General features: G+C 36.9%; 4 protein-coding genes across 4 annotated transcripts; all 4 read left to right on the top strand.

Moving 5' to 3' along the window:
* Nucleotides 1–529: 529 nt before the first annotated feature.
* LOC113678488 (melanocyte-stimulating hormone receptor-like) lies at nt 530–2,755 on the top strand. Its single transcript, XM_089186430.1, has one exon. It carries the CDS (start codon nt 1,820–1,822, stop codon nt 2,753–2,755), a length of 936 nt encoding a protein of 311 aa, XP_089042556.1. The 5' UTR covers nt 530–1,819.
* A 7,191-nt stretch (nt 2,756–9,946) lies between these two features.
* On the top strand, nt 9,947–11,655 carry LOC149038067 (melanocortin receptor 4-like). The gene has a single exon (XM_089188553.1). The coding sequence runs from the start codon at nt 10,375–10,377 to the stop codon at nt 11,317–11,319; it is 945 nt and encodes a 314-aa protein (XP_089044679.1). The 5' UTR covers nt 9,947–10,374; the 3' UTR covers nt 11,320–11,655.
* A 2,637-nt stretch (nt 11,656–14,292) lies between these two features.
* On the top strand, nt 14,293–16,838 carry LOC149038066 (melanocortin receptor 4-like). Its single transcript, XM_089188552.1, has one exon. It carries the CDS (start codon nt 15,330–15,332, stop codon nt 16,257–16,259), a length of 930 nt encoding a protein of 309 aa, XP_089044678.1. The 5' UTR covers nt 14,293–15,329; the 3' UTR covers nt 16,260–16,838.
* Nucleotides 16,839–19,850: 3,012 nt separating this feature from the next.
* LOC149038065 (uncharacterized) lies at nt 19,851–20,897 on the top strand. Its single transcript, XM_089187492.1, has one exon. It carries the CDS (start codon nt 20,162–20,164, stop codon nt 20,732–20,734), a length of 573 nt encoding a protein of 190 aa, XP_089043618.1. The 5' UTR covers nt 19,851–20,161; the 3' UTR covers nt 20,735–20,897.
* Nucleotides 20,898–21,209: the final 312 nt, after the last annotated feature.

Genomic DNA, 21,209 nt, shown 5'->3' with positions numbered 1-21,209 from the left:
GAAAACTTGACATGTCTTGTCACAGAGCAGGCAGTTCGTAAGAGCGCTATAAAATTAGAGAATGCTTCTGAGAAATACTTTTAAGGAGATCTTGTTAAGAAGGTGAATTACTCTTGGCCGAGTAGGTATTGTGGAAACAATAAAAAATCTCTCGTAACATAAAATCAAATTAACCTGCAAGAAATGACCCTTTTTCATTGAACTGCCTGATGATGGAGAATATTTTGTAGCGTTAACAATGTCTCTTGTCAAAAAGAAATGCGATTTTCTTCTCTAAAATTTCATACATAGTAACTTTTTTAGAAAATGGTAAGTATCAATTCTTTTTTTAATATCCCATCATTTGCCTAAGAAATTTGTTTTTTCAAGGAGTAGAAAAAGAAACGATAAAATGTTTTCGCAAAGAAACGAATTTTATGTATTTTCTTTACATTCTACCCCTCTGAGATAGTGCTCTTACGAAGAAGCCTGGGAAAGAGTTTCTTGATCCAATACTGAAATGATGATAGAAATGGCACATATGTCTACGTATGTCCTTGCTTCTTATTCAGCCTAAGATATCTTCAGTAGCTACATTAAACAAATGCGCTTAGCAAACACGTGACCTTTTGTCAAGTAAAAAATCCTCCCGTTTTTTCTGTGTAAAAGGAGATGTTTTGATGATGAGCTACCAAGGAAGTCATTTCATGTGAATGTTAACACGAGAGAAAGTTGTTTCCCAATCGTTTACTGCCGGGAGATAAGTGGAACGACACAAGCAATAAAACAAGCAATCAGCTAAGCACTTTGCTGTCCATGAACTAAAATGGAGGACACACGAAGATCATACTAAGGACATACGTAGATCCCTCTTGTGCGGCAATCGTGGCATAACTTTCAAAACTGACTTACGGTTGAGTCACGGTTATTATTAGAGAATCAATTAAATCATTGCTGAGGCCGTTGTTGATATTCTTTACTTCCATATCATGAAAGAAAGTTAATCGAAACTCTGTAACCACACTCTGTAGCGGCCCTTATCCTTACACTTTTTTCGACAACGCATAATCGAAACGACCTTATTTTATTCTTGTCTTTCATAGTAATATGTAAGTATGGGCTAAAACTTTAAGGAGTAATGACGGTTGAACTGTTGAAAGTATCTGTTTCTTGATGGTAGAGTGGTAGAATAATATCAAGTCTTTGTTTTTCTAAAAAAAATTGCACAAATCATTAATTACGCCCTATTGCCGTGTGACTCGGTCACAAGGCCTGCTGTACAAACGAATTTGTTTTGTTATGAGAAAGTGTCCATAATGCTCATGAATTTAGGAGATGTTTATGCTACTTGCAAACGATTCGAAATTCTGTGTAAAGAAGAAAATTGACAAAAGACATCTATCAAAAGCTCTCTTTCTTCCAAAATTGAGAGTAACACCCCATCCTCTTCGTTTAGCTGTAAATGAATTTTTACCTGAAAAGACAAAGTTTCTAATAGTCTTTCAAATATGTTGTGAAAAAATAATATTGTGTTGTGAAATGATGGCTCGTCCCCGCGGGGCTTTTCAGAGTATAATTTTTTATTACAAAATTTAAAAAAATAAATAATACCTGATCACCTCCACGGCTACAAGGAAAAAAACATTTACTTTTCTTTGACATGAAAGACATATCCTGATGCAATGTAAATAAGACAGGCTTGTAGAGAAGTTTTATTTGAAATTATCAAAGAAGTCATTAAGGTCTCAGTGATCGTTGCTCCGCGAATGTTGTCCAGAAAAAACATTTCTTGCTGCAATCAAAGATAAACTGTAAGAAAAAGGAAACAAGTGACAGAATAATGTCGACAGCAAATTTTAGTACAGGTAGAACACAGACGAAAACATTTGAAGAACTCCTATGTTCTCCCTCTTTGGTGAGTAGACTTCAACAAGAATCACTTTCTTTCGCAGCACTCAACATTCTCCTCTCCATCACAGCATTTGCTGGAAATTCTCTCATCCTCATTGCCCTTCACAAGGAATCTTCCCTTCATCCGCCGTCCAAACTCTTCTATCGTTGTCTGGCAACAACTGATCTGTTGGTTGGCCTCATTAGCCAGCCTCTCGCTGTTTCCAGCTGGATATTTAGTGCTCGTGAACACTGGATTCCTTGTCGATACACAAGTACCGCGACCTTTATCGTAAGCCACGTATTATGTGGGGTGTCTTTGTTGACAATGACGGCCATAAGCGTGGACAGACTTCTCGCCCTGTTATTGGGGCTGAGATACAGACATATTGTAACTTTGAAGCGCACATATATCGTTGTAGTTACCTTTTGGGTTCTATCCAGTGTCGCTGCTTTATGTTACAAGTTAGATCACCGTATAACAACTTGGTATGGCCTTACAGTTGTACCATTATGCTACGTTATCTCAATTGTGTCGTTCACGAAAATTTTTTGCGCTCTAAGTCATCATCATGCACAAATACGAGATCATGTTCAACAGCCGAACCAACCAAATGCAGTGAATACCACAAAATACAAAAAGGCAGTGTATAATGCGCTGTGGGTTCAGTTGGCATTAGTTGTTTGTTATTTTCCGTATGGTTTACTGGAAATTGCAATCAGACAAAGCAAAACTTATTCATGGTACCTAGTCATCATGAGGGGTGTAGCAGGCACATCAACTTTCTTAAACTCAACGTTAAATCCGTTTCTGTACTGCTGGAAAATAAGTGAAGTGAGACAAGCAGTAAAGCAAACGATCAGACAAGGATTTAGCTGTTCATAAAGTTAGATCTACCTCAAATTATGCTCGTATTTATACATTCTAAGCATATTTATTGATTCACGATTATCACTTTAGAACTCTATTCAGATATGTGAATAGATGAGAGATAAATAGCAAACTGAATTGTTGTCTGAGGCTTCTACGAAGTCTGCTTTTTCGCACGAAGACGACTGAAGGGAAGGAAATGGAAAAACCAACCTTATCACACTCTATCATGAATACAACAAGTCTTAATTGAATGAAAGATATACATGCACCGCAGAGTTCCACTTTAGATTTTGAGTCTGCCGAAGCAAATGCACAGAGTTGATAGCAACACTCAAGCATTACCTTATCAGCGAAAGTTTCTCTGAGTTGACTTCGTTTCCATCTGAGATGGATCGTTTCTAGCTGATAGCAAAGATTTAATTGTCCTTGCCTCTTATTGCTAATTACTACCAACGAAGAAATTGTGAGGTGTGAGATTTTATAAAGCACACGCTGGTTTAAAGCGCGTTTTTTCATTACCTGTCATTTCTTTTTTGTCGCATCTGCTTCTGGTTCGATTAAAATCATAGAGAAAAAATACTGGGGAAGTTTCTAGAATAGGAATGAAATAAGAGTATTGATTTAAAAAAACTTATTTTGACTTCAAAATTCGATCACGGTATTTACAGTTTTTGAGAAAGAAAGGGTTTTAGCAGCGCTATAAAATAAGCATTTTTAACCTTCTCCTCAAACGATTTACGTCTTGGCTTGATTTTTTTCATTTTCAGTTTTCCAAGGGTGGAAAAGCCTCAAGACCTTTAAATATTTAAGAGGAAATGGGTTTTAGCATAAAATAAGCATTTTGTATATGTCTCTTTGCTTGTCACTTACAGCAAAATCATACCTAAGGCAAATAAGGTTAAAAAATTTAAAGACACATCCTTTTGTTTGTTTCGAATTTACGCGACATACATGTAGTTTGCCCACGCATTGTAAACGGTTATCGCTATTGAGGAAGTCTTTTTGAGATAAGAATAGGAAAGAAGGTTTTAAGTGATAGTGAACAGGAACAGGCATTCAAAATTTCTTCCGGCTAAAATGAACGCTAAGTGGCTTTCGGCGTGACTGGAAAACGCCTGAAGAAACATCAGCCTTCTAGGGGAATTCCTCTTCAGTTATTTATTTAATCTTGTGTATTGTTGACAGCTAGATCCCCTAAGAGCATTTTTTGACACTTTAACGACATGATTAACAGCTGTACAAACATTGTTGGAATAGTAAATGTTGCTGGGAGTTCGTTATGTCAATCTTTTTAGGTAAGTAAAGCTCAGCAGGTGATGACAAGACAAACATATCTTGCTGCAATTAAAGCCGAGAAAAGTGGACCACTGTTCATTAGACTGCGTCGCAATATGAAGACAACAACAATTATAAAACGAAGTGGACATTGATACCACTTTCATTGCTCATTTCACTCGCCGCGTTCACAAAGATTTTTCGCACTCTCAGACATCTTCAGGCACAAGTACAAGATCGTATTCAACAACAGCTGAGCCAACCAAATGCACTGTACACGGCGCGATACGGAAAAGCAGTGCACAATGGGTACGGTCAGTTTTAGTTGTTTGTTATACACCACAATATATTGTGGAAATCGAAGTCACTTATAGTAAAACATATTCATCACACTCAGTCGTCACACGCGCAATGGTAAATATCTTAGTTTACTTTAACTCGACGTTAAACCCATTTTTTTTACTGCTGGAAGTTTAGTGAACTGAGACAAGCAATGAAGCAGACAATCAGACAAGCACTTTGGTGCCCATGGAGTTAGACCATCGTCGAGTTATACATAATCGTATAAGTACTTTTAGTGCAAAGCTGACCGATGGAGAACGCTTGTCAATTAAAGTATTCCTCCAGGTCTGTCGATATTACTTTTTGCTAGTCACGTAAATCAAATAAATGGATGGCAATAGAGACACCAACCAAAGCTTTTAAAAAATATTTTTCATGCTACAAAACTTTATTTTTAAGCATCAGTTATTAATCCAGGGAAAGATATACGTGCACAAGAGAATATATAATCTTCTATAATCTCTTGACTTAAATTATACTCCATGAATGTTATTATAAGAAAGCGAAAAAATAAAATTGACCATCACAGTTTTTATTAAAGACTGGGTGGGATGCGGTTTCAGATGGTTGCTGCTCCAGTGCTGATCGATCGTTCATTGGTATCAAACCGATTTTTCTCCTATTTTCGCGACAAGACGTTAGCAGAGAAAAATTTTATAACAGAGGTATACCAGGCTAACTTTGGCTCATAAATTTTCAAGGACAGTTTTCTTAAAAAAAACTTTTTGGCGAAAGGAGGAGAACAAATAGAGAATGTAAAAGAAACAGCAAAAAATTGTTTAAACACGTAGTTTCTTGCGTTTCTTTTGTTTCATTATTCGTCTTGTGGGAGACGAAACTGAGGTAAAAGAGCCACAAAATGTTACTTATTAGACTATTAAATTCAAATTTTTAAAATAAGTCGGCATTGGTGGCCTTACATCAATTTTGAATCGTTATATGCATTCGAAATGCTGGACTTTTTGTCATTGATGTTACATCCCTAGCTCAAACCTTCTTTGTTTTCAGCTTGCTGAGGCTGATAATGATTCAAGGGTCAACATTACACAAATGATATGGACATTCGATTGACAGCTTATCAATGAAACTAAAACTACTTCTCTGTATTAAAGAACTGGACGAGTTGTTGGTTTGTCTATCAGCAATTTTCCCGTCCAAAAATAAAACAACGAATATATATAAAGTGTAAAAATTTGACTTTCATAAAACAGTGCTCAATACATAGGAGTAGAGCGATGTATATATTGTGGGAGGAAAAAGACAAATAAACTACAAGTCCATCCCTACAGGTCTGTTTCGTGGTTGCCCACTTATCAGGGGATTTAATGAGAATAATCTTTACCATCGCTTCTATACAATATAATCTAACATATATATGAGAAAGACTTCAAAACAAGATACAGAAACCACAACGCATCATTCCCCCGCGCTAAAAACAGAAACTCCACCGAACTCAGCTAGCACATCTGGACCCGCAAAGACAACAACATCGAACACTCTATTTCCTGGCACATTCTCTCATCACACTCGCCGTACAACAGCTCAAGTAAAAGATGTAATCTCTGCCTCAAAGAAAAATCCCTAATCATCTGCCGACCCGAACTATCAACACTAAACAAACGTAATGAACTCGCGTCTTCCTGCCGTCACAGAAACAAAAATAAATCAAATAAATCAACAAAACAACAATCAACAATTTAAAGTGAAAGAGAAAATTGTAGAAAATAGTTTGCTAGCGTGATAACTTGATCTTGTTACTATTTTGTTTTAAGCTCTGGTCTAGCTTTCCGTAGCTAAAATGATTCAAGTCTTACCTTTTCGCAAAAGATATGGACCCTTGATTAGCATCCTATTATAATGAAATTTCATTCTGGTAAAGAGCGACTCTCTTTTTAAAAACGCCAACTTAACAGATGTTTCTATACCTGCCGTTTGTTGCTATTTCATAAAAGAGGCACCCCAAGGTTTCCGGAAAAAATAACTTTAAATAAAGCAAGTTTTGATGCGATTGTTAGTTAGGAAGTAAGGATTCAGTTATCCTTGCTGCAATTTTTCGTTGAAAGAACAGAAACCTGCAAGAAAGAGGAAACGCCGACGACAGATTTATGTCGACAACAAACTTCAGTAGCGGTAGAAGTCACACGAAATCATTTCAAGAACTGCTATGCTCTCCCTCTTTGGTGCCTCTTTGGTGGGTGGGCTTCAACAACAATCATCAATTTGCTTCTTGGCAGTTAACATTCTCCTCTTCATCACAGCATTTTCTGGAAATTCTCTTATTCTTGTTGCCCTTCACAAGGAATCTTCTTTGCATCCGCCGTCCAAACTCCTGTATCGTTGTCTGGCAACAACTGATCTGTTGTTTGGTCTAATCACCCAGCCTCTCTATGCTACAAATTGGATGTCCTTGGTTCAGGAACACTGAAGCCTTTGTCAGTACGCACTTGACGTTGCCTACATCACAGGCTCTGTATTGTATTTAGTGTCTTTGATGACGATGACGGCCATAAGCGTGAACAGACTTCTTGCCTTGTTGTCGGGGCTGAGATACAAATTGTAGCTTTAAAGCGCATATATATATATATATTATTGTAACTACCTTTTGGGTTTTTACCCTTGTCGCCTCTTTATGTGGAATTTTTGATCACCGTATAATCTTTCTGTACGGCTACCTAGTTACAGCATTTTGCCTGGTAATATCACTCGCATCGTACACAAAGATTTTTCACTCTCTCAGATATCATCAAGCACAAGTATCAGATCAACAACAGCCGAGCCAAATAAATGCACTGAACATGGCGCGATTCAGAAAGGCAGTTTACAGTGCACTGTGGGTGTAGTCAGCATCAGTTGTTTGTTATGTACCAGTATATACAGTAGGAATTGTGATCACTCTTACCAAAAAAATATTCTTTACTCTTGGTCTTCGCATGGAAAGGAGCAGTTATTTTACTTTCGTTTAATTCGACGTTAAACCCTTTTCTTTATTGCTGGAAGATTAGTGAAGTGAGAAAGGCAGTGAAGCAGACACTGAAAGAAGCACTTTTCTGAAATAGGTCTGCCTTTAATGGTTCTTCAGACCCTCAAAGCAGACTTATTAAGTCATGATTATTATTGGGGAGCAGTCGTCAGATAAGTTTTAGGATAAAAACAAATAAGTGGCTCAATGGAATAGTTGCGCAGGCTGTTGTCGATAGTCTTTATATCTCCGAGAACAATCTAACGACAGACTAGGTAACCTTAGCTATGTGTTTTCATAGATAAGGTTTCTTGCCGCTATGCTAAAATACAAGATGTCATAATCGAAGAAAAGATATGCAAACATTTTACTTTCATGTTTTCTCCTCTTAGCAATATGAAGGTATCAGATAAAACTTCAAAGAGTAGTTTAAGAGATGTGTTTGAGGCCGATGTTGTCTGTTGCGAGAAAACTTCTTCAGCTAGTTTTGCTATAATTAAAATAAAGCGCTTGACGTTGATGTTGACGCCATATTGCAAAAAGAGATGGTCCAATTTGTTTGTTTTCTGATCAGAAAAATATCCGTAAAGCTTATGTGAAGAAGTTATGTACATTGACCATCTCTGTTTGTTACAGAATTTTCTTCGAGATCGATCGATGTTCTGAAATTATATTGGCGACGGCGAAATTCGAGTTCCGCATCATTTTTTAAAGATGTCACCATATATCCAGTTTGTTGCTGGTGAATCTTTAGGCAGCCTCTGAGTCTTATGGATTTTATTTCTAAGTTCCACAAACCTTTTTATCGAGTCTTTTTAAAGATTTTGTATAAGCTCAGTATTTGCTTCGATACCATACCATCTAATTATCGCCCTAAAAAACGACATGCTTATTTCACCCATTAAATAAGTCATAAAATAGATCATCTAAGACTTAGGGGTCCCATATCGTATTGTAAACCAAAAAATATAGCCCATGTCTTTGTGTTTGTCAAGGGAATTCACTTTCAATGCTTATTGGAAATTAAACTGACAACTAGTTGCGACAAAAATGTTATTGTTTAATTAGTTTTAAAGCTGCCTTCGCTGTACTGAATTATCAAAGAGAATTAGAAAGAGAATTCCCAAGGAAAGATCTCTGGTTAAAATAAGAATTGACGCATCTTTTTGGTTAAGAAATGACTGATTTGAAGCCGGCATAAAATGTTGAATCGATACAGAGTAATTATTCGGCAAAAAAGAAATTTGATTTGACCCCAAACTTAAAACGAGGCGGCGTATCTGTGGTGGTTAACTAATTTCTACTAATCTTTAACAGGGTACTTTTAACAATTGCTTCGTGCGTCTGTGTGCGGTCATTAACATACGATGAACGCAGGAAGTTCGGAGAGCTTGAAAGTCACGTGGGAGTTGGCTTAACACGCAACCAAGAATGATCGTAGGTTCATAAATAATAAATGCTGTTTATGTAGGTTTAACAAGGTGTAGTTTTTAACTAGACTTCGTCTCGAGAATTACAATATTCTTTTCATCTTCAGCGAATAATTGCTTAATATTTTTGTCGATTGTTTATAGTTTTTTTAAAAGCATCCATTTTTTATTTTCCTTCTCAATCAATAGATTATCATATTCACTTTAGCAAAGCCATATAATCCTGGTTATCGGAGGAGAATGGCGAGTCGCTCAGGGGAACTATGACATGAAGAGATTCAGACACCTACCACATTTCTCGGACAAGACGTTGGCAGAAAAAATTTCATAACAAAGGCTAATTTTGGCTCATGATTTTTCCAAGTCAAAAAGTTTGTCAAGGATTGACATCCTTAGCCTAAATCTTCCTTATTTTCAGCTTGCTGATGCTGATAATGATTCAAGGGTCAACCTTGCACAAATGATATGGACGTTTGATTGACACCCTATCGATGAAACTAGGTCGTATAAACATCGGCCTAAGATGGTTCCAGGTTCCCATTTTTGGCACTGCGGCTCGGCGTTCCTTCGCCCCCGAGTCGTGTTACTAAAAGTCTCAAACTTACTCAAGCGCCGAAGTAACTCGTATTGAAGCCTTAATGGTGAGTTTCTTCTCGCAGGTTAAGTAAAGCGGGATTGTTTGTTGCATCATGAAAAAAATTATCGTAGAACATAACGCGTGTGCTTGCCCTATGTAAGTCCTATTGAGCCGCTATGAAGAAAATCTTTATTTCCGCACGCCCGTGGGTAAATAACATGGCGTGAGCATTTTTTGTTCATTGTCGCTCTGTTATAAAAGAATTTGCTCATGCTTTTAGCTGTGTGTATATCGAGTTATAGATGCACTTGGGAAGTTTGAGGAGCACTCAAAAAGCTAGAGTTGCTCTCGGCTGCGTCTCGAGCTACTCTTATGTCTTTTTTGTGCTCTTCAAACTTCCCGGGCGCATCCATAACTCGATATACGCACGCTAAGCATGAACAAATTCTTAATTAAGATGTCTTTCAATATTTGCCTCTCATTCCTATTTTATACGTGATATACAAGACAAGCTAGGCACAAAAAAGGCTTTTTTGACACAGCAAACAATTTTCTGACGTATTTCAAACGTGTAAACTGTAGTCAGGAAGTTTTTATTTGAGATGTTATGTAAGAAATGGGGTTTTATTAGTCGTCGTTGTGCAATTGGTGTTTAAACGAAATATTTCTCTAGTCGCTATCACAAATTACGTCATGACAAGAATATTGTCAACTTCTGAAATATTTAATATATCCAGTTTAATGCTGGTCTATTTTTAAGTTGTCTTCAAGTTTTATTGATCCTATATCTACCAACTCCGAGTGCTAAACTGTTCCTAACTTTCACTCCTTTTTCCTTGAACTCATATTTCCCGAAGCTTTTTGGAATTCAGAATTTACCACAATACGGCGGATAATGTTTGCACTTAATTACATTTTAAATAATTAAACGCTAGTGAGGAAGTCTTAATGTGTTTATCGAAGGAAGGTTTCATTTCTCATCGTTCGGTGAGTCCTGTTTGGACAAAATATTTCTCGTTGCAAGAACAGAGGAAACGAATGCAGAATTATGTCGACAACAAATTTCAGTAGAGGTGGAACACAGACGAAAACAACTGAAGAAATGCTATGCTCCCCCTCTTTGGTGGGTGGGCTTCGATCAGCATCAGTTACTTTCGCAGCAGTTGACATTCTCCTCTCCATCACAACATTTCTTGGGAATTCTCTTATCCTTGTTGCCCTTCACAAAGAATCTTCCCTCCACCCACCGTCCAAACTCTTGTATTGTTGTCTGGCAACAACTGACCTGTTGGTTGGTCTTGTTGCTCAGCCTCTCCGTGTTACTTATTGGATGTCGGTGGTTCACGAACATTGGAGTCTTTGTCGTTACGCAGGGGATGCAGCCTACATCACAGGCTCAGTATTATGTGGAGTTTCTTTGCTGACGATGGCAGCAATAAGCGTGGACAGACTTATCGCCCTGTTGTCGGGGCTGAGATACAAAGAGATTGTAACTTTGAAGCGCATTTATATCATTATAGCTAGCTTTTGGGTTTTATGTCTTGTCGCCTCTTTATGCACCATTTTCGATCAGCGAATAACCGCTTTGTATGCCTTGATATTGGTACCACTTTCGCTGCTTATTTCGCTCGCCTCGTGCACAAAGACTTTACGCACTCTCAGACATCATCAGGCACAAGTACAAAATCATATTCAACAACAGCCGAGCCAACTAAATGTACTAAACATGGCACGATACAGAAAGGCAGTACACAGTGCACTGTGGGTAGAGTTAGCATTAGTTGTTTGCTATACACCATGCTTTATAGTGGGAGTTGTAGTCACTAATGGTACAGCATACTCATCACACTTATTCGTCACATTGCAAATGACAACCATCTTAGTTTACTTTAACTCGACGTTAAACCCGTTTCTTTACTGCTGGAAGATTAGTGAAGTGAGAAAAGGAATGAAGCAGACAATCAGACAAGCACTTTGCTGTCCATGGAGTTAGACCTTCCTCGAGTTATAGTAATAGAGAACGCATGCGAGTTAAATTCTCAGGCTTATTCGAGGTCTGTCGATAATTTTTTTTGCTAGTCACGTAAAACAAATAGATGGAAGGCGATGAAGACACAAACCAAAACTTTTAAATAATAATTTTACATGCTACTAAACGTTATTTCGAATGCATCAATTATTAATCGAAGGAAAGATGAACGTGCACAAGAGAATATACAATCTCTTCTAATCTCTTGACGTAAATTATACTCTCATGAATGTTATTGTAAGAAAGCGAAAGAAATAATGGCTTTATCTACCTGTTTAGTAGATGAGTCGCATCAACCTACAATTTCTCTCTGTGCTGTGTACATTGTCCTCATCTCCTGGCAACTCTCTTGTCGTTGTTATAAACAGTTGCAAACTTGAACTTGTTTTGTCATTAGAAAAATATCCATATTGCTTATGAATGTTTGAAAATGTCATTGATAATGATATCATAAAACAAACATTGTGTAAGTGGATGCATGGATTTAAATAAACACTAACCTTCTCTTATTAAATTCTTTTCAAAACCCCTAATTTTCCGAGATTAAACGTAAGATTCCATCTTCTCCGCTCAGCTAAAGGTGAATTTCTACGTACCTGAGAAGACGGCGTTTAAAATAATTGTGAAATGCTAATAGTATCAAAGATGTCTGTCTGTGCGTTTGACTCTTATAACTAACTTGTTCCTATTTTGGTCACGTTTCCTGATAAACTTTCATCGATAGAGAGCTAATCAAGTGTCCATATCATCTGTGTGAGCAATGAGCAAACGCCGATGAGAAAGTATTTATGTGGTTATTGAAGGAAGTTTCAGTCATCGTCGCCCGGCGTATGCTGTTTAAACGAAATACGTTTCGTTGCCAGTTGCCTCAGTGCAAGAAAAAGGAAACGAATACAGAACAATGTCGGCAACAAAGTTCAAAACTGACTGATAGGGAACTCTCGTCAATCAGCTGTACTATGATGTATATGTTTGCTCGAGGTCTTTCGTTTGTATTTTTTTTTTTCGCACCTTAACAACTAAAGGGAAGACTATGGAAAAACTAACCATAAATTTTTAAAAATAGTTTTAATGATACCACAAATTATCATGAATAGATCGATTCATATTCTAAGAAAAGATGTGCGCGTGCATGATCATACTCTCACGTTTGTTATTAAAAGAAAGTGTAAGGAACAAAATTGAAGCAAGAACGATTATTACAAAGTTCTCTTTCAGGTTCATCTTTTTGCTGAAATTATACGCTTAAGAGAAAAAAGGAATATTGAATGAAAGAAATTATCGACTTTTAAAAATATTCGATAGAAAGTGTCGCTTTATATTCAGTTTGTTCATGGTGTATTTTTCAGTTGTCTCCAAGTGATGTTGATTCTTTGTTTACAATTTCCGAGCGATTAACTGTCCCAAACTCTTCCCTATATTTCTTTCAAGTCGTTTCACAAAGTTTTATTGAATTCAGAATTGACCAAAATAGAGCAAGAATATTTCCAATTGATTATCGGGCCTAGAAATAGCAGTATATCTAAATATACTGCTTATTTCATTACTTAAAAAAAGTCGCAGTCGAGTTTCTTTATTGTTTTGAAAACAGTAATATAGCTGATGTCTGTATGTTTGCCAAGGGATTTGACTTTAGTACTAATTAGTTTGTACTCGAAGTAAATTTTACAGATTGAGGTAAACAGCTAACAGCGGCCCATTTAAACACAGCGGTCAAACACTGCGCATGCACGTGTTTTGAAAAGATTAGGAGGGATTTTCAAATGCGTGTATCGCGTGAAGTGAAGAAGGAAATGTTAAATTCCCAACTATTCCAAACTGAATGCGTAATACAGCTGAAAGAGAATTTTCGGGGAAATCTTAAATCTTGGTCTTATTTTATTGTGAGATATCTCAAATCATTTTTAACGCAGACGCCTTGTTCCGACGATGAAGGCAAATTACAGAACCTTTCTTCTACCTTTGCCAGCACGGCCAAGCTTACGACTTCATCACGCCGCCAAGCAAAGTGTAAAAGAAAGTACGAAAGTGCAAAATAGCACAACACGGGTTGAGTTTAAAACAACAATGTGTGTAAGCCTAGAGCCTTAGAAACTTTGAAATTTCCTAAGAAACTGAGAAAAATTACGCATCATTTAGATTCTCAATGTTTACAAAGGCAAATTATCTGTCTATAAGCGCATGCGTAATCATATGACCGCTGTGTTGCCCATTTATTACCGCCTACTACTCAAGCTGCAGTCGCTATTCGGAATAATTAAAGTGGAGATTAATGAGAGGGAGAATTGGCGGAAAAAGAACTTCTTCACAAGAATCAAATAAGTTGTTGCATTTTTTTAACAATGAAGGCACTCGTGTGGTTTGCTTCTCAGCTTTTTCCCCATCGATGAATAAAATAACGGATCAAAAGTTAAAATGAATAACGTAGAGTTGAAAGAAACGTAAATATGTTACGAAATGAATAATTTAGTATTTGATGAAATTTCCAGATGACATCTTATCTTAATGTACTGCTTATTTCATCATTTAAAAAGGTGAAAAAAAGTTCTCCTATCAAACAGTAATACAGCCGATGTCTATCTGTTTGTCAACGAAATTACCTTTTATTGCTAATTTGTACTAAAACTAAAATTGTTTGAGATTAAAAACTTGTCGCAGCCCTCACAAACGTTTTAAGTAGTTTGACCAGCTGCAGAAATTGAGAATTTTCTGGATAAAGTCCTACTCTGTATTAAAGAATTGGACAAGTTGTTGGTTTGTCTATCAGCAATTTTCCCGTCCAAAAATAAAAAAAATTCTGGATCTAAAGTTGATATATAAATATATATAAACCTATTTTCGAAAATGATGCTATTTAAAAAAATATATTAAATAGTTTATATATTTTTTTTCTTCTCATCACAAAAAGTCACAAGTCTTCTCATCACAAAAGAAAATATATGTTTATTTGATATATATTTTCAAATTTGAAAGGTTTCTAAAAACGGGTATTTACTTATATGTATAACGTCGAAAGAAACATCATCATGTAAACGTCTTGGCAAGCAGGTGTCTTCTTAACAACTTATTCGTTCCTCAGTGTGCGATATAGAGCACGAGGCAATCTTAGAGAGTTTGAAATATGTGTCAGAGTTGGTAAAGACGAAGCCTCTCCTAGAACAATTGTAAATTTTTCAGCGACTGTTGATAAGGTTTGAGCGCCCATCCCTTTATTTTCCATCTCGATTAATAAATTATCCTGTTTACTTCAACATTGGAAACTAACTGTCATCACCAAAGTACAATCGTTAATTGCTTGAGAGAATCGCAGGAATAAAAATTGAATAACTTTTCTTTTACAGTTGCACAAAATGTTTTGCTAAAGGGATAACTTGATCCTGTCACTATTTTGTTTTTTAGTTCTAGTCGGATACGAAATGGAGAGAAAAAAGGGTACAAAGCGTAATTAGATACACAGTTAATTTGAAATATTTTCAAACAAGTTTGTATGTGTGGCCGTACATTAATTTTGAATAGTTGTGTAGTCTACGTAGTACATTCGGTGATTGTCACGAATTCAATTTTTCTCTCAGAACAATTGAAATCGCCAGCTTGAGCTTTTGCATTTTTAGCTTTCCGTAGCTGATAATGATTCAAGTCTTAACTTCACACGAAAGGAATGGACCCTTGATTTGCATCCAAATATAATGGAATTTGATTCTGGCAAAGAGCGACTCTTTGCCGCACTGTAAAAACACTGAAATAACAGATGTTTCTATATTTGCCTTAAATTGCTATCTCATGACAGAGGCACCCAAAGGTTCCCGGGAAAAAAATATTTTTTTGACCCAATAGAAAATTTCCTGATGGCATTTTAAATAAGTAAGTCTGTATGCGATTGTTAGTTAGGAAGTTAGGCTTCAGTAATCCTTGCTGCCATTTTTCGCTGCAAGAACAGAAACCTACAAGAAAAGGGAAACGCTGAGGACAGAATTATGTCGACAACAAATTTCAGTAGCGGTAGAAGTCACACGAAATCATTTCAAGAACTGCAATGCTCTCCCTCTTTGATGGGTGGGCTTCAACAACAACTATCAATTTTCTTCTTGGCAGTTTACATTCTCCTCTCCATCACAGCATTTGCGGGAAATTTTCTTATTCTTGTAGCCCTTCACAAGGAATCTTCTTTGCATCCGCCGTCCAAACTCCTGTATCGTTGTCTGGCAACAACTGATCTGTTGGTTGGTCTTGTTGCCCAGCCTCTCAATGCTGCATATATGATGTCTGTGGTTCAAGAACACTGGAGTCTTTGTCGATACGTAAGGGACGCAGCTTACATCACAGGCTATGTATTGTTTTTAGTGTCTTTGATGACGATGACGGCCATAAGCGTGGACAGACTTCTCGCCCTGTTGTTGGGACTAAGATACAAGCAAATTGTAACTTTGAAGCGCACGTATATTATTGTAACTGCCTTTTGGGTTTTTAACCTTGTCGCCTCTTTAAGTGAATTGTTTCATCACTCTATAACCTTTTGGTACGGTTGCCTAGTTATATCATTTTGCCTGGTAATATCAGTCGCATCGTACACAAAGATTTTTTGCACTCTCAGATATCACCAGGCACAAGTACGAGATCAACAACAGCTGAGCCAAACAAATGCACTGAACATGGCGCGATTTAGAAAGGCAGTATACAGTGCACTGTGGGTGCAGTTAGTATTGGTTGTTTGTTATGTACCAGTATATACAGTAGGAATTGTGATCGCTCTTACTAAAAATTATTCATTACTCTTACTGGTCACACGGAAAGTAGTAGCTACTTTATTTTGCTTTAACTCGACGTTAAACCCGTTTCTTTATTGCTGGAAGATTAGTGAAGTGAGAAAAGCAGTGAAGCAGACACTGAAAGAAGCTCTTTGCTGACTTAGATTTTCCTCGAGTTGTTCTTCAGACTTTTGAAGCGGACTTATTAAGTCACGATTTTTATTAGAGCGCAGTCGTTAAATAAGTTATTGGATAGAAACAAATAAGTCGCTCAATAGAATAGTTGCACAGGCTGTTTTCGATAGTCTTTATATCTCCGAGAACAATTTAACGACAGACTAGGTAACCTTAGCTATGTGTTTTCAAAAATATGGTTTCTTGCCGCTATGCTAAAATACAAGATGTCAGAATCGAAGAAAACATATGCAAACATTTTACTTTCATGTTTTCTCCTCTTCGCAATCTGATGGCATCAGATAAAACTTAGAAGAAAAGTTTTAGAGAGATGTGTTTGAAGCTGATGTTGTGTGTTGTGCTAAAACTATTTCAGTTAGCTTTCCCAATTAAAAGAAAGCGCTTAACGTTGACGCCATGCCTACTGCCAAAAGAGACGCTTCAATTTAAGTCTTGAATTTGTTTGTTTTGTGATCAGAAAAATATCCTTACAGCTTATGTGAAGAAGTTTTTGTTTATTTAACTCAAGGTTATGAAAGTATATGAAATAAAATTGATCATCTCTGTTTGTTACGGATTTTTTTTTACAGATGGAGCGATGTGATGAAACTATATTAGCAACGGCGAAAAACAAGTTTCGCATCATTTGTAAAGAGGTCACCATATGATCAATTTGTTGCTGGTATATTTTTAGGTTGTCTCTGAGTTTTACGGATTTTATTTCCTCCATTTCCGAGTGATTGATTGCTGTCCCTAAGTTCCTTATTTGGATTTTATTGAGTCGTTTTCAAAGCTTTTGAATAAGCTCAGAATTTGCTTCAATATCGTACCATCTAATTATCGGCCTAAAAACGACGTGGTTATTTCACCCATTATAGAAGTGATAAAATAGATCTTTTAAGAGTTAGGAGTCCCATATCGTATTGTAAAACAAAAAATATAGCCCAAGTCTTTGTGTTTGTCAAGGGAATTCACTTTCAGTGCTGATTTGACATTAAGCTGAAACAGCTGGTTGCGACAAACATGTTCTTGTTTAATCATCAAGGTACTAAATCATCATAGAGATCCAGAAAGAAAATTCCCTAAGGAATAACTTTTGTTAAAGGAGGGATTGACGCATCTTTTAGCGATTAAATCTTTCGTCTGGTTTTCTGTCAGCTAATCCTCCGTTGGTAAATTTTTGACAGGGTATTTTTAGCAACAGCTGTGTGCGTCAGTGAGCGGTCATTAATATACGATGCACGCAGGAAGTTTGGAGAGCTTGAAAGAATTACTTAGCAGCAATCAAGAATGATCGTAGGTTCATAAATAATAAATGCAGTTAGGTAGGTTTAACATGGTGTAGCTTTTAACTCGACTTCTTGTCGGGAATTATTCAACAATATTCATTTCATCTTCGGCAAATAGTTGTTAAATATTTTTATCGAGTGTTGATAGTTTCTAGGTATCCATTCCTTCATTTTCCCTCTCGATCAATAGATTATCATGGTCACTTAAGCACAGTCATATAACTCTGGTTATCGAAGGAGAATGGCGAGTCGTTCAGGGGAATTATGACATGAAGAAATTCAGTCACCTGCCGTATACATGAAAGCTTACTTGATATCAAACTGATCTTTCCTTCTTTTTTCGCGGACAAGACGTCTAACCCTCCAAAAATGTTTTGGCGAAAGGGAGAGACAAAATAGAGAAAGTAAAAGAAACAGCAAAAAATTGCTTGAACACGTAATTTCTTGCTTTCCTTTTGTTACGTTTCTCGTTTTGTCGGAGACGAAACGGATATAAAAGAGCCACAAAATGGTATTAATTACACAGTTTAATTAAAATATTTTAACATAAGTTTGCATCTGTGGCCATGCATTAATTTTGAATAGTTATATGCATTGAAACTGCCGGACTGATTGTCATGGGTTTTACTCTCTAGGCTTAAACCTTCTTTATTTCAGCTTGCTGAGGCTGATGATTAATCAAGGCTCAACCTTACACAAATGATACGGACCTTTTATTGACACCCTATTAATGAATGAAGAAATGTAAAATGGTTTCCGTGTTTACATAGCCTGATGTAAACACGCGGGAGGTTGGGAGAACACGAGATAAGAGTAGGAAACCACGACGCAAAGCGGAGTGGTTTCCAGCTTATCGAGTGTTCTCCCAACCTCCCAAGTGTTTACATCAGGCTATGTAAACACGGAAACCATTTTACATTTCTTTTATAAAATAACTAATGAAAGAGGAACGAAAACCGTGTTTACATACGCTCATATAAAATGGTTTTATGGCCAATCAGAGCGCGCGTATGTACTATTTGAATTATTTTATAAACTAGGTTGTGTAAACATAGGCCTTCGATGGTTCCAGGTTACCATTATTTGCATTGCGGCACGGCGTTCCTCGAGTCGTGTGGCTCAAAGTCCCAAACGTATTTACAGGCAAAGTAATTCGATTGAAACCATAGTATTGAGTGCCTACTCGCAAGCGAAATAAAGAGGGATTGTTTGTTGCAACATGAAAAATTAATCTTAAAGATGTCTTTAAATATTTGCTTCTTATTCCTATTTCATACGTGATGTACATGACAAGTTAAGCACAAAAAAAGGCTTTTTTGACACAACAAATAGTTTTTTGATGTACTTCAAACGTGTAAACAATAGTGAGGAGGTTCTTATTTGAGATGTTATGTAGGAAATGGGGTTTCAGTGATCGTCGTTGTGCAATTGGCGTTTACTAAAACGAAATATTTTTGTGGTTGCTATCATAGATAACCTCACGACAAGAATAATGTCAACTTTTGAAATAGTTGATGTATCCAGTTTAATGCTGGTCTCTGTTTAAGTTGTCCTCAAGTTTTATTCATCCTATGTCTAACAAGTCCGAGTGATTAAATGTTCCTAACTTTCACTCCTTTTTCCTTGAACTCGTTTCACGAAGCTTTTTTGGAATTCAGAATCTACCACAATACAGGGATAATGATTGCACTTAATTAACTTGCCCAAAAGAATGGCAGTATATTTAATATACCGCTGAAACTGCTTATGCTGTCATTCAAAAACTAACGAAAGAGAGTTTCCTTATCATATAGTCAGACAAAGATATTACCGATGTTAGTGTGCTTGCCAAAGGAATTAACTTTTAATGCTTATTTGAAGTTAAATTGATCTGAACACTGGAATAAACAGCTGGTTGCGACAAATATATGCTTGTTTAGTTTTAAAGCTGCCGTTGCCACAATGAGTCATAAAAGAGGATTAGAAGGAAGCTTGCTGAGGAAAAAAAAGACTCCTATAAAAGAGATTGATGTAATAATCGCATTTTCAGTGATAAAATCACCTCTTAAGGGTGTCTAGTAAATATATCTGCACTTGTAAGAAAAATTGTAGATCGAGAATGAAAAATAAAAAGTTTGAATAAAAATTGGCATCAAAAGAAAAGCAAATTAATATTTTGGTACCCGATGGAACTCTGGGATTAAAACGATATCGGGCACGTAAGGCGCGCATGGCTGGTGCAAAAAAATGGTTTCTCCGCCTCGTCTATTTTCATTTAGTGCCCAAAAATTCGCCTGCTACCCACTCGTAGTCAATATTGCCTGACTCTTGCGCGTTTTCTGCGGTTGATGAATTTTGTTTGTTTCTTTTGTGAGTCACTATTACTTCTTTGTAGTATTCAATTTTCGCAATTGGTCGTTGAGTTCTTTTTCCCTTCTAGACTGAAAGTATTCGAAATACATTGCGACACGAGCCATTTACAAGGCCAGTTATAAACGTGAATTTGTTTTTAGCTAAAAAAAATTTCATAACAAAGGTATAATAGGCTAACTTTGGTTTATAATTTTTCCAGGACAATTATCAAAAGGTTTTCGGCGAAATGAGGAGAACAAATACAGAATGTGTTCAAAAAACTGTTTCAACACGTTATTTCTTGATTTTGTGTTCAAAAAGAAGAGTCAGCCCTGTGGGAAAAAGGGTCAGTTGGGTGATTTTAATGGAAAGGTCTTGACCAATGTCAACTTCAAAAACTTGACTGAACAACTGGGATTTCGTGGTCGCCAAGAACACTACGACGCATACGTGGAAGACGTAATTATAAGACAGCCAGAAGATGGAACTGAAGTTGTTGAGTTCCGGGAAGGTCCCACTAAAATACAGATCGGTGGTCTCACCATCAGGCGAAGAAAAACACCACAAGCAATGTTCAGCACCGATGGTGGAAAAAGCGATCCAGTGAAGCTATTCCAGCTTTGGTTGTCCGAGCGACCCGAAGGAATGAAGAACACAGGGCCACTCTATCTAAGCATCATAAATCTTCCTAAATCAGCAAATGTTTGGTACACCAAAGGTCGAATGGGACAAAACACCATCGGCAATATAATGAAATCCATGGCCTCCTGTCTCAGGACGAATGAGAAGCTGACGTACCACAGCATGAGTTTTGGTCTCCCACCAAAACACTGCAAATGAAGCCTCAAATCAAGAGATTGCAGTCCGACATAAACGAACTCCTCTGGTTCCTATGTATCACGTCCAACAACAAGGCTAGATGCATCAGGCCATGGGCTCCAATCCTGGTTTTCAGCCAGCTTTTCAGGCTGCACCTTTAATTTCTTCTCCACAGAAGAAACGAAGGGCTTACATTATTGAGTCAGACGACGAGGATTGAAGTTTAAAGCCTATCTCTTTTTCTGAGTATTGAGGTCTTCTTGAATTTCTTGGATGAAACTTGTCTTTCCTTTGATATGCTTGACTGAGTTTTTGACACATGACGTCAAAGTCTTTCCGTTTTGCATACAAAATTAGACGTAAAAGCTTTTCGGGTTCCGCTTTTTATTTACAAACCGGCTCAATACTGCATCAATAAAATATTTGAACTGACCAAGTCCTGATTTTGAAATCACGCGTATGACTTCAGCCCTAATAATATACATGGAAGAATTAC

The sequence above is a fragment of the Pocillopora damicornis genome, chromosome 11 (assembly GCF_964200805.1).
Source record: "Pocillopora damicornis chromosome 11, jaPocDami1.2, whole genome shotgun sequence".
Lineage (NCBI taxonomy): Eukaryota > Metazoa > Cnidaria > Anthozoa > Scleractinia > Pocilloporidae > Pocillopora > Pocillopora damicornis.
The sequence above is the reverse complement of the archived record's forward strand: the minus strand, read 5'-3'. Positions and strand labels throughout refer to the sequence as shown.